The following is a 12,836-nucleotide window of genomic DNA, read 5'->3' on the forward strand; positions in this document are numbered from 1 at the left end:
TTGATCAAAGCTGTTTAAACTTACAAGAAACTTTGAATGCCAATTTATTTACAATGGGAGGTGAGTATCTTTCACTTATTAAAGAACAGTATTATTGTTTGAGGAAGAGAATCAGGGTTCTAAACACTTTTTAGCTGCCAGACCCAAAGTGGAAGGCTTTGGTGAATGAGGTGAAGATCAGGAAGAAAACACTGTCTGAAATCATCAAGAACCATAGCTGATAATGCAAACAGAGTATCTTGCTCCTAATGGGCAAATCTTATACACTGTTCCAAGGCAAAAGAAATACTTTTAAAACACTGTTTTGACTGACACTGACCATCACCCTCTACTTCTCCTTTGCTAGGTACCTTGCTGGAACATTACAAATTTTTTTCAATTCCTACTTACTTCCTGTATTCAATTCCTGTATTACTAGTATATGACTTCATTCAAAGACAATATTTTCTTCCTGATCTTTAAGTGATTTTTAATGTTTAGAACTCTGCTGTCCACTTTGGGTTTGATAGCTAAAAGGTGTTTGAACTTTATCCTCTTCCTCAAATAATAAAACGATTCCTTAATCAGTAAAAGATTTTTTTTCACCCCAGTATATCTTATCCTAGGTCTGGCATCTTTGTATTTTGGGTCCATCATACTTTGTTCACTTTCTACATATAAAGATAGAACCTGGTAACTCTTCAGTTATCATACGAGGACACAGTTAGTTGGATGCTCAAATAACAAAACAAGTTCATTCTTGAATGAGCTGAATCAAATGTCAAAATATCAAGGAATTACAATTACAGGATGGTTGTTATCCAAAGATGAGAATTATTTTTATTCCCAAATGACAAAGGAAATATTCTGCCTATACAGATGGGGTGTTTGGGTGTTTTTTTTTTGACCATTTGAATGATAAGAATGACCAAAAAAAAGTCTATTCATAAAATTTCAGTTCCTTTAAGGAATTTTACTAATGCTACAATTCTTATTTCAGTGCATCTTAAGAACAAGTCCAATCACATTCAGATAATGAACTCTGAGGTAGCTCATAAAAAAAACCCCATAATTATTTTACAAAACAATGAAAATGAAATGACAAACTCCTTCATTTCACTCAGATAAGTTAATGATCTACATAATAGCTGAGTTAACACACTCATTTACATATCAAAGACTTAAAATTAAAGTTGTCATACTGGTATTTAAGCAGAAGATTAAAAGCCTTCCTCCAAACAGTGTGCCAGACCAGAGTTTTTACCTCAGGTAAATTTCAATGCATTCAATTCTGCATTTAGCTTGAAGAGCTCAGTACTGAATCCTATCATACTTAATGGTCAATTAACTGACACAAGAACTACAAATTGCCATATAAGAAAAATGCAAAATTCAGCAGTTACTTGTTTTCATTTCTGTGCTTCTTAAAAATAAAGCTACCTGGTTTCTTGGGGTGCGATGCTGGAGTGGGGTGCATCTTAGCATCTCTGGAAAATCCATCTAAGTTCCCTTTTATGGCTTCCAAAGCATCATCTCTGCTCTTCTCTCCTGTCTAAAAGATGACAAATCGATATGGGTCTTCCACAACACAACTGTTTGCCTCGTTCACCTCTTAGTCCTCCCCTATCAATATTCCTTCCATTTCTTTTTGATTTCTCTCCCTCCCTTTTGATTATATATTTCTTGGTTGATGTTCTCAAAGGAAGACAGACACTGATGGATATCTAAAACAAAGGCAATGAATCACAAGATATGGCACAACAGCCAAGTGGTCAGCAAAAACTAAGAAAGGAATTTAAAAAAAAATTCCTACCTTCTACTCCCATACTCTAAACAAAATGACACAAAGGGCTTACTATAGATATTTTAGAAGTGACTTGCTAAACAACAGCATACTGAACAAGGACAATAAATCTAATCTCAGAAAACAAGAGTTTAGAATGTTTCTAAGAGGAAAAAAAAAGCAAATTAACAGTTACTGTAGTAACTGCAACAGCCTGTAGAAAAGCAGTAAATATTTAAGGGAAAGAGAACAACTTGTATTGATCTTTTCCCTACTACTGAATGTTTTACAAGTAACCATAAGCTCTACTGTCAGAGAAGAGAATCTACGGATTTTTGTAAGGAAACAGGAAAAAAACCCACAAGAGATGTTAGTGGGCAAACAAAATGAATAAATCCAGGTATTAGATAATTCAAACTTGAGGGCAGGGGTTCTTCACCATTTCTGTGTCATGGATCCCGCTAGCATCAGTGTCATGAAGTCTATGGACCCCTTTCTCGAAATGCTTTTAAGTGCATAAAACACATCAGATTACAAAGGAAATTAATTCTATTATTGAAATAGTTATCAAAACATTTTCTAAAAAACAAAACCAAGTCCAATGATTCCAGATTAAGAATCTCTGTTTTAGGGTATTAGTCAGTGCCTCAGGTTCAGAATTTAGTACTCCTTGATATACTGAATGAGGAGAGTTGGATGGAGAAGATTCCAAGTTGATATACCTTGGGTTTGACGCTACTTAGAAGTCTGAGTTTTTGTTTCTGTTCTTCAAATTGGCGTCGTTTTCTTTCTTCTTCTAAGAGTTTTTGCTGCTGTTCAAATCGTTTTCTAAAGGAAACATAATAGCAACAAACAACCATATCAACTACACATAAACTGATAAGGTCACTTACTAATAAAGCAATGTACCTCTACTACCACCTTGTGTGATAACACAGTTGTAACTCTAAAATGTCTAATTTTATCCTCATGACATTTCCATCTCTCCTCCTTTTACATAAAAAAATTTTAAACTTATTTCAAACTACTTTTTCTCCTTCTTGTCTTTCTTCTCCCTACTGAAAAAGAAAGGAAAAACAAAACTCTCATCCAACAAATAAGCCTAATATAATTCCGATATTGGCCATGTCCAAAACTGTCTCAATGTGAATATTAGCCCATTATGTCCCTGTCACAAGGTAGGCAGAATACTTCATTACACTCTTATACCATAATTTGTTCAGCCATTCTCCATCTGATGGGCATCCTCTTAGTTTCCAGTTCTTGGCCACCACAAAAAGAGCTGCTATAAGTATTTTTGTACATTATTAATCCTTTTTCTTTTTCTTTGATCTCTTTGTGATATAGGTCTAGAAGTGTTATTGCTAGGTCAAAGGGAATGTATAGCTTAATAACTTTTTTGGGATAGTTCCATACAATGGCTGGACTCATCCACACACCAGCAACAGTGCACTGATTCAACATTTGCAATTTTCCTTTTTTTTTTACTAACTCTGCCAATATGATGAGTGTGAAGTGGAACCTCAGAGTTCTTTTATTTTGCATTTTAAAAATTATCAGTGATTTGGAGCATTTTTTCATATGGCTGTAAATGGCTTACATTACTTTCCTTGAGAACTGCCCATCCTCTGACCATTTAGCAAATGGGAATGGCTTTTATTCTTATAAATTTGAATCAGTTCCTTATATATCTTAGAAATGAGATCTTTATCAGAGAACCTAGCTCCAAATATTTTCCCCCTGATTCTCTTCTAATCTTAGCTGCATTGGATTTATTTGAGCAAAAACTTTTAAACTCTATGTAAAAAATTATCCAGTTTATCTTCTGTAATCCTTTCTTTCACTCGGACATGAACTTTTCCCCATCCATTGATCTGAAAGGTAATGTATTTCTTGTTCTTCTAATTTATTTTTTGACTTAAAAAAAATTAGGTCATATATCCATTTGAAGTTTTTATCAAGAAGTTATTTAAAACTAATTTCTACCAGACTGTTGCTCAATTTTCCCAGCAAATTTTGTCAAATCAGTGAGTCCTTACCCCAGTAGCTGGGGTCCTTAGGTTTATCAAACACGAGGCTGTTAAGTTTGTTTGCATGAGCGTTTTATGTTATGTTATAACCCAATCTGTTTTGCTGATCATCCATTCTATTTTTTTAAAGAAGTACCAGATTGTTCTGCTGATCACTGCTTTTGTAGTAGTTTGGGATCTGGTACTGCTAGCCCTCTTTCCCTTTTCCATTATTTCCCTTGAGATTCTTGATCTTTTGTTCCCCAAGATGAATATCAATTTTTTTAGTACTATAAAAAGTAAACCTTTTCTGGTTTGATTGTTAAGATGCTAAATAACTAATTTAGGCAGTAGTGTAATTTTTATTTCAGTGTCTTGGCCTACCCAAGAGAAATGAATGTTTCTCCAATTATTTAGGTTTGTTTTATTTCTTCAAACAGTGTTTTGGAGTTGTATTTGTATATTCCTGTATGTAACGTGATAGATACAACTCTCAAGTATTCTATATACTCTGTAGTGTTTTAAAATGGAATTTCTTTTTTCCCTCTCTTTCTGATGGCTTTTGTTTGTGGTTTGTATGGATTTATTTTATATCCTGCAACTTCCCTAAAATTATTGTCTTTCTTTATTTTTAGATGGTTCTCTAAATATACCGTTATGTCATCTTAAAATAGCAATGATTTTATTTCTTCTTTACCTATGCTTATCCTGTCAATGTCTTTTTCTTGCCTTGGCTTCATTTCTTTATTCATTTGCTGGTAAAGATTGGAAAAGAAGGGTTAAATAACAGCATATGTCCTTTTACCCACTAAAAGTAAATGTATAAGAAACTAGTACTGGCTTTGACCAGAATTAAACTACTGCTAGGTATTGTAGTAGAAGAGCACAGGCCTAGGAATCAACCAATTTGGGGTTCTAGTTCAGACCCTGTCAAATAATAAACTGTCCAAACTTTGACAAATCATTTCACTACTCCTGCCTCTTTCCTCACCTATTAAAATGAGAGTTAGACTAAATAACTAAGTTTCTACCCAGCCTTAAAAGTCTGTGATTCTGAAAAGAATTTTGAAGGAATCTAACTTTAAAAAAAAAATTTCCTGATTAGAATGAGACACCTCTAGAAAATATTTGAAGCCAGGTGGGAGTTTTAAAAATTGGCAAATTTAAACTTCCACAAAATGAGCTATCCCAAAGAGGGATGGACTCTCTTGGGAGGTGGTGGTTTCTCCTTTTTTGGATATCTTCAAGCAGAGGCTGGATGACCATATGTCTGGAATATTACAATGGAGATTCTTTTTGTACTCTTAAAAAATTTTAATTTAATTTTTTTTTTCAGTTAATAAGACTCTACCTGCTTTCCCTCCAGTCCCTGATCCTATCACCTCCCACCCTATGACAAAGAAAGAAAAACAAATGGAATTCCTTGATTTCATTTGGGTATGGTTTGTATTAGCTGCTGCAGTTGCTTCCAAGTCAATTCCTATGATTCTATAATAAATATGAGGCACTTGTTTCTGTTGTATATCTCTTTTTGTTCATGACTAATAAAGGTCACTTACTGTTGCTCTTCTGCAAATTGCTTTTGCATGTCAGGGTTATACTGTGGACCTGGGGGACGCATCCCTAAAAAAGGAGCTTGTCCCATGTAAGGCATTCCTGCTGCTGTCATTGGGCCCATTGTTATCCCTCCCTAGAAGAAAAAGAATCTGCATTAAGGAACAATACATATTGGGGCCCATGTTAAAAAAGTTTTTTTAATTAAAGGAATACATGATCAAACAAGTTGGAGGACCATGAGCTTAGACGACTGTAACGGCTCTGTAACTGTTCTCTGTAACAGCCTCTCCCCTCTCTACTATATCCTCCAGACAGCTATTGAACTGATATTCCTGAAGCAAGAAGTCTAGCCGTGATATTCCCCTGTTCAAAAAGAGTCATTGTTTTTAGGATAAAATACAAACTTCTATTTGGCATTATATCCTTCAAAAATCTGTCTCCAGTCTACTTTTCCAGGATAATCATCCACTATTCCCCCAATAGATTTTATGCTCCAGCCAAACTGACTTACTAGCAATGCCTATTATATTCTCCTTCCTTACCTCTGCCCTCTTGGAAACCCATGCTTCCTTTAATGTTCACCTCAAATGCCACTACTTTTAAGAGACCATTACTGATTCTCCTACTTGTTAGAGCCTCTTCTCCGCCCCTTCCCCCTCATCACTCTGTATTTTATATGTGTGTGTATTTTATTATTTATCTATGACCATATTTTACCACCCTAGAAGAATATAAACTCTGTAAGGGCAGAGACTATCTCTCTTTTGTATTTATATCCCCAAGACCTAGTGTAGTGCCTGCTACATAATAGGGACTTAACATAACTTGTTGATTGATACGATACATAGATTATATATAGATTTCAGCAAAGCAATTGATTGATAAAATATTCTCATACAATTCTTGAGGGCAACTAGGAGGTGGCACAGTGGACAGAATGTTGGTTCTGGAGTCAGGAAGACCTGAGTTCAAATCTGGCTTCAGATACTTATTAGCTGTGTGACCCTGGGCAAATAATTTAAGCCTGTTTGCCTGTTTTCTCATCTGTAAAGTGAGCCGGAGAAGGAAATGGTAAAGTACTCCAGTATCTTTGCCAAGAAAACCCCAAATGCAGTCACAGACATCACTGAAACAACTTAACAACAACAAACAATTCTTGTAGAAAATATGGCGATAGAATAATCAGATAGATTCAGAACGAATGGAAATTCAAACTTGGATGGTAGTCATTAATGGTTCAATATCAACTTGGCAGGAGGTTGCCAATAGGGTGCCCAAGGGATTTGTGCCTGGCCTCCTGTTGTTTAACATTTTTGTTAATAACTTGGATAAAGGGAAACAGAACATGCTTATGAAATTTGTAGATGACCCAAAAATGGGATGCATAGTTACCAGCATGGATGAAAGTCAGAATACAAGAAATCTTCTGTTAGATTTTTACTTCCTTCTCCAATTGGCCAAATGTATTTTAGAGGGATTTGTTTTCTTCTGTGTGCTTTTTTTCCAGTTGGCCAATTGTGTTTTTTTAGGGACTTGTTTTCTTCTGTGTGCTTTTTTTCCAACTGGCCAATTGTATGTTTTAAGGACTCTTCTACCTCTCTCATTTGACTTTTAAAATCCTTCTTGAGCTCTTCTAAGAAGGCTTTTTGGGCTTCAGACCAGTTAATAGTCCCTTTTGATGTTGCAGATGTGGGTTTGTTGACAATGTTGTCCTCTTCAGAATTTCTGTCTTGATCTTCACTCTTCTCATAATATGAATCTTTGGCGGGTTTCTTTTTACTCATAGTGTTTCCTGGTGACTGGCTTTGTGTGTTGGGGTCTCTTATGTTGGCGACTGTAGGATGTAGGGTTCTGGCAGCTTATCTGGTGTTGGGCTGGAATCAGCAAGGCTGGAACTTTCAGGTAATTCTAGGTTTCCTGCTTTTCCTTTCCTTTAGCTTTCTTCAGCTCCTTTTAGAGGGGTGCTGCAGGGTGTTTATCTGCCTAGGGCCCCTTGTAGTGCTGCCTCCCTTAGATCTGCTGAGGCACTGGGAGGCTCCTTTGCTGTAGAATGCCAAGGCACCTGGTGGTTTTCTGAGCTGATTTCCACCAGTTCCCCTGCCCTCATGAGGCACTCGGAGGTCCAGGTGTTGGTGTTTGCCTGCTCTACCACCTGGGCTTCAGGATCTCCTCCTGATTGGCAGTTGGAGGCTGTAGAGTTCTGATAGCTTACCTAGTGTTGGGCTGAAATCAGCAAGGCTGGAACTTCAGTAGGACTCTAGGTTGCTTTCTTCAGCTCCTTTCAGATGAATGCTGCAGGGTGCTTATCTGCCTGGGACCTTTGTAGTGCTGCTTCCCTTATTTTTGATGAGGCACTAGGAGATAGGTTTGCTGTGGAATGCCGAGTCACCAGGGTCTCTTCCTGGTGTGCTAAAGTGAGACTGGGCTACTGCTCTGCTGCTCCCTGTCTTTCTTCTGGTTCAGCTGTTCCAGGGTTTTTTCTGGGGTGATATTTTCTGGGTTTTCAGAGGTTGACAGGGGAGGGTAAGAGCGACTACCTTTTTATTCTGTCATCTTGGCTCCCGGAAGTGGAAGTCAGAATACAAGAATCTTGAAGGACTAAAGTAATGGGTGAAATCACTTAGGATGAAATTCAGTAGGGATAAATACCAAGTCTTACACTTAGTTTAAAAAAAAAATTAACTTCACATGTATGTGAAGGGGGAAGGCATAGTAAATACAAAAACAACAACAACAAAAAACCCAAACCAGGTTATATATAAAAAAAAAAATTGTGGGGTCATGGTGAACTGTAGGTTAATTGTGTTCACTTCTGTACATCATAGCTTAGGAAGGATACCGACAAACTGGCTAGTATACAGAGTAGGGCAACCAGGATGGTGAGGGATCTCAAGTTTATGTTAAATGAGAATTGTTTGGCCTTGAGATTACATTCAGGGGAAATGGGATAGCTGTGTTCAAGTATTTGAAGGCTAGCACATCGAAAAGAAATTGGATTTGTTTTATTTGGAGCAAGAGCAATGAGTACAAGTTGTAAAGAAGCAAATTTAAACAAACTACCTAACAACCAGAACTGTGGGGTGTACTACCTTGGGACATAGGAGGCTTCCTCTTATTGGAGTTATTCAAGAAGAGGCAGGATGCCCACTTGCCAGGTATATCACAGGGGAGATTCTTTTTTGGTATACACTGGACTAGATGGTAACTGAAGACTCTTCTAACTCTAAAATTTTGTCATTCTTCAATGTCCCCTACCTATTCCATCATTTTTTTGTACCTTCCCTGATGCTGTTCTTCCTCTAGCCTTTTGCTAAAAGGCTCTCCCCACTTTTCTGTACCTGTCCCAGATGGTCTCAGGAACCAGGAAGATCTGAGTTCTTGTACAACCTCTGACACAAACTGTCACACTAGCTCTGACACATACTTGTTTAGCAACTCACTTAACCTGTCAGTGCTCCAGGCAACTTCTTAAGACTAAGTTGTAGAATCATCTTTTTTTTCCCTTAAAATTCTACTATGTTACAGAAATGTTTGTTTTATTTATTAAGTTCAGAATAAAATAAAAAAAAGAAAAAAAAAGACTAAGTTGGAGAGAAAGTGCTAACCTACATTGAGAGAGCTAGGTTCCTCACCTAGAAGTTCCCCATACCAATGACTGCAGAGGTCCATTAAGGCAGACTCCAGAAGTCCTGATTACTTTGGCCCAAACTGATTTTTTAACTCCTCTTAAGTTCTAGAAAATGAATGTTTTCTGAGGCAGAGCATACAGAGTAGTCCCTAACTATGTCTGCCTGATACATATACTCTTTACATACGAGAGACCTAATAACAGCGCCAACTCTGCCAATGACTATGTGACCTTGGCTAAGTCATGTCACCTCAATGAGCTGTAGTGTCCTTCTCTGTAAAATAAGCTAGACTGGATTATCATCAGTAAATTAATCAACAATCTTAGTTCCTCCAAGCTCTAACATGCTATGAGTTTATGAACTACTCTGCTATCTCACTGTGGGGCAGAGGTGCCCCTTGATTCTCAAAGGCTGTGCCAGGGGATTTCAAGCCCTGATAGGTCTAACATCCTGATGGAAGGGCTTCAAATATGTAGCTGGCAATGGGTGATATATTTTTCATCCATTGATAAATATAGCTAAGTTTGGAGAAGCTCACCACATGGTTAGCTTCAGGGTGATTAATTTTTTGGTGACAGGAACTCATGAAGTATGTCTACTTAAGAATTACAATCTTAGTGGTCAAGGAAAGTGACCATACTGAAAAAAATTACAAATCAAGGAAATATTAAAGTTAATGTACACAATGAATGGTCACATGGTACTACTTCCAGTCTAAACCCCTCAGCCATTACCCATGGAAGCAACTCTTGCAAGTCAAACTGCCTCCACCATCTTGGCTGCCATCTTCACTCACACCTTGATGGACACAGTCCAGAACATAAAACTGTACTGTCTCCCCACCCCATCCCCAATCACCAGACCTGCTTCTAGCCCAGTCCCTGAAGCCACCACCCAGGGGAGAAATCATTGTGGAGAAGGTGGTCAAGCTTCCTCCTCACAACCAACAACTGTTCACCAAATACCACCAACAGGCAGGCAGGCAGACATGAAAAGTCCTGGGAGTAGCAGCACTCCTCCAAGCCACTAGTTCCGCTTCCAGCTTTGTCTTCACAGCCATTTTGTGTGTGTGTGTGTATACATGTGTGCGCGCACACATGTGAGTACATATTTGTGTGCACATGTATGCATGCACGCACCCATGGAAAAAGGACCAATCAGTTCCACCAAATGGTATCCACAGAGCAGGCTAGCTTGCTGAAGCAATAAAGCACCCTTAAAGATGGGAGGTAGCACAGGCCAGACAAATCAAACCATTACCTCTACCCAGACCCTGCTGGAGACAGCCATCTTGAACCAGCAGCCTTGGGATAAGCATTACTTTGAACCCACTGCCCTCAGCCATCATCCTGGGAAGCAATCCTTGTGGAGGTGCAGCCTAGCAACTGTTCCTGCAGGTGCTCTAGCCACAGTTACTAAAGACTCAGAAAAGAAAAGGCCAAAGCCACTGGCACTGTTGAAATGGTTCAACATCAGAAACTGATATGATTTTATTAGTGGAAATGACATCAAAGAACAGGTATTAATATTTCTTTTGCTGTTACACTCTAAGGATCATGAAACCCTTCTATCTGACTTCCAGTTGAAACTTTCCCTATGGTGTTATCTACCTCAATAGAATGTGAACTCTTTGGGATTAGGGACGTCTTTTCTATTTTATCTCCAAATCCTGGCATGGTGTTTTATACATAGTTAATTGTTTAGTAAATGCTTCATTCATTCCTTTAAGCCCAGCAGGAGTTTGGATATATATATTTCCGTACTATTTATTTATCCTCCAGAATCCTTGTCTCTTAATATATTCTCCTGAAATACAGATGCATCTTACTTCAGCTTTTTGTATACCTAAGATCCACCACTATCATCTATGTAACTCTGTATTTCAATAAGAATCTAAAAAGGTAATGAGAAGGATGCAAAAGATAAAGGAAGAATTTTTATTCTCAATGTTGCCAGAATGAAAATCCCTGAAAATTAAAACAAAACAAAACAAAACCAAAAACAACCAACCAATGAATCCAAAGGGGCTAGTTTCTTGTTTCCAGGATAGGGAGATGGTAGAGTCAGGGAGAAGGGATGTTCTGAGACGGTATATTATTCAGCAAAGGAGAGAAACCCCAGACAGAAACAAAAGGTGGTGGCAGTGGAAAAGGAAAAGGATCAGGCCTCAGAAAAAAGAAACTGAGGAATAAGGAACCAGGCTAGAAGTGGAAGCATACTGAAAGCTTACACCAGGAGACTCTAACCACAGAGTTCCTTACCCCTAAGCCTCAAGTCTGTTGGTGCTCATGCCCCGGGGCAGGAGAGCAGATACCAGTGGCTTCAATAGAGGGAGTCCTACTTCCACTGCTAAAGTTACAGCTGGGGAGAGGAATACTTATTGATGGTTCAAATTGGTGCTCTGAAGGTATTTTCCATCACTGTTATAGAGCAGATAATGTCTAGGTTATAGAGCACTATACTAGAAAGCATACTGTGGGTTAAATAGATGGTACTACAGGTTAGTCTTGGAATCTGATCTTGTCATGGGAAAATACGTTTTACATACTAGTCTACAACAACTAATGTGCAAGCTAACTTCTGGAAAATAAGTCATTTATAAGCTGAGAACTAGAGCTATACAGACTCTTAAAGAACATTGAGTTTTAGGGAGCGGCTAAAAGGAAAGAAGCCTTTGAACGGTAAGAGAAGGGAACTTATAGAGAGGTAGGAAAACCAAAATAGTGTTCAGTAGCCAGTGATGGGGCTAGAGCAAAACAGAAAGACTAAAATGAGAAAACCAATGAATGTCCTTTATAATCTATAATTTTTTAGCTGAATTTACAAATGGTAACAAAGTGAATGATTTTTGTGATCTTTCGGTCCTTGCACTTAAAAAGGGTTATACTTCTAATCAAAAGTATATAAAAGAGCTGATTTTCTTATTTAAAAAAAGGTATACAATACACGGTATTCCTGACCAAGAGCATGATGCCCAACTTTTTACAGAAATGAATACAAAAAAGCATTTTATTAATTATAAATGACATATTTTAACAAAGCATTCCGTAATCTGAACTTAATAAACATATCAGCACAACACCAATTCCATTTAACATAGTAAAATAATACAAAGAAGGTTCTCATTTTACTACTTCATAATTCTTGCCTTCCTTTTTATAGAAATAATGAAAATGGTAGAGTGCTGTTAGGAAATTCGGTAACGCTTTTTTGGATAAGATATGTTTGGTTTTTTTTCTAAAGGCAATTGGGGTTAAGTGACTTGCCCAGGGTCACACAGATAGTAAGTGTCAAACGTCTGGTCTGAGATCATATTTGAACTCAGGTCCTCCTGACTCCAGGGCAGGTACTCTATCCTCTGCGTCACCCAGCTGCCCCTAAGATATCTTTTGTAGTTACATCACCTTCTTAATCTCTCCCTGCTCCCTTATCCTTTGGGGAGATTTTCATTAGCAACTTTGAGAAACAAGTTAGTACAAGGGTGGTGGGAAACTCTCAAGAATGAAATTCTGAGGGCAAAATTTTCAATTAGGAAGAAACAGAAACACTGTTTAAAGAGATGAATATGAGTCTTCAGAGAGTTCACTGACAGACTTAAAAAAGACATATAGAAGACGTAAGCAGGGGCAGATAACTATATAACTAGTAAGTGTCAGGAACATTAAAGCTCAGAATGAGCTTTTTCAGTATGTTTGGAGCTAAAGATGAACAAAAAAGGGGACAGGACTATTATATGGAATGGATAGAATAACAGCAAAAACATCCAATTCATTTTGCTTCTGTCATCTCTAGCTAAGATAGAAATCTAGGAGAGAAAGAATGAAAATGCTTAACAGGTTAAATGAGTTATTGCCAGCCTGGGTGACTAGGAGGAGGGTG

The 12,836-nt window shown here is 37.7% G+C and overlaps 1 protein-coding gene across 8 annotated transcripts in view; it reads right to left on the reverse strand.

Annotated features, from left to right (window-relative positions):
- Positions 1–12,836, reverse strand: part of SYNRG (synergin gamma) — a 95,919-nt gene that overhangs the window by 60,591 nt on the left and 22,492 nt on the right. For all 8 annotated transcript variants that reach the window (XM_020991757.2, XM_020991760.2, XM_020991759.2 and 5 more), the window contains exons 4-6: positions 5,331–5,461; positions 2,485–2,590; positions 1,420–1,531 (exon numbers count right to left, since the gene is read on the reverse strand). In XM_020991757.2, coding sequence (XP_020847416.1) covers positions 1,420–1,531; positions 2,485–2,590; positions 5,331–5,461 — 349 coding nt within the window. The remainder of the gene's footprint in view (positions 1–1,419; positions 1,532–2,484; positions 2,591–5,330; positions 5,462–12,836) is intronic.

This window comes from Phascolarctos cinereus, unplaced genomic scaffold (genome assembly GCF_003287225.1).
Source record: "Phascolarctos cinereus isolate Bilbo 61053 unplaced genomic scaffold, phaCin_HiC Scaffold_5;HRSCAF=322, whole genome shotgun sequence".
NCBI lineage: Eukaryota > Metazoa > Chordata > Mammalia > Diprotodontia > Phascolarctidae > Phascolarctos > Phascolarctos cinereus.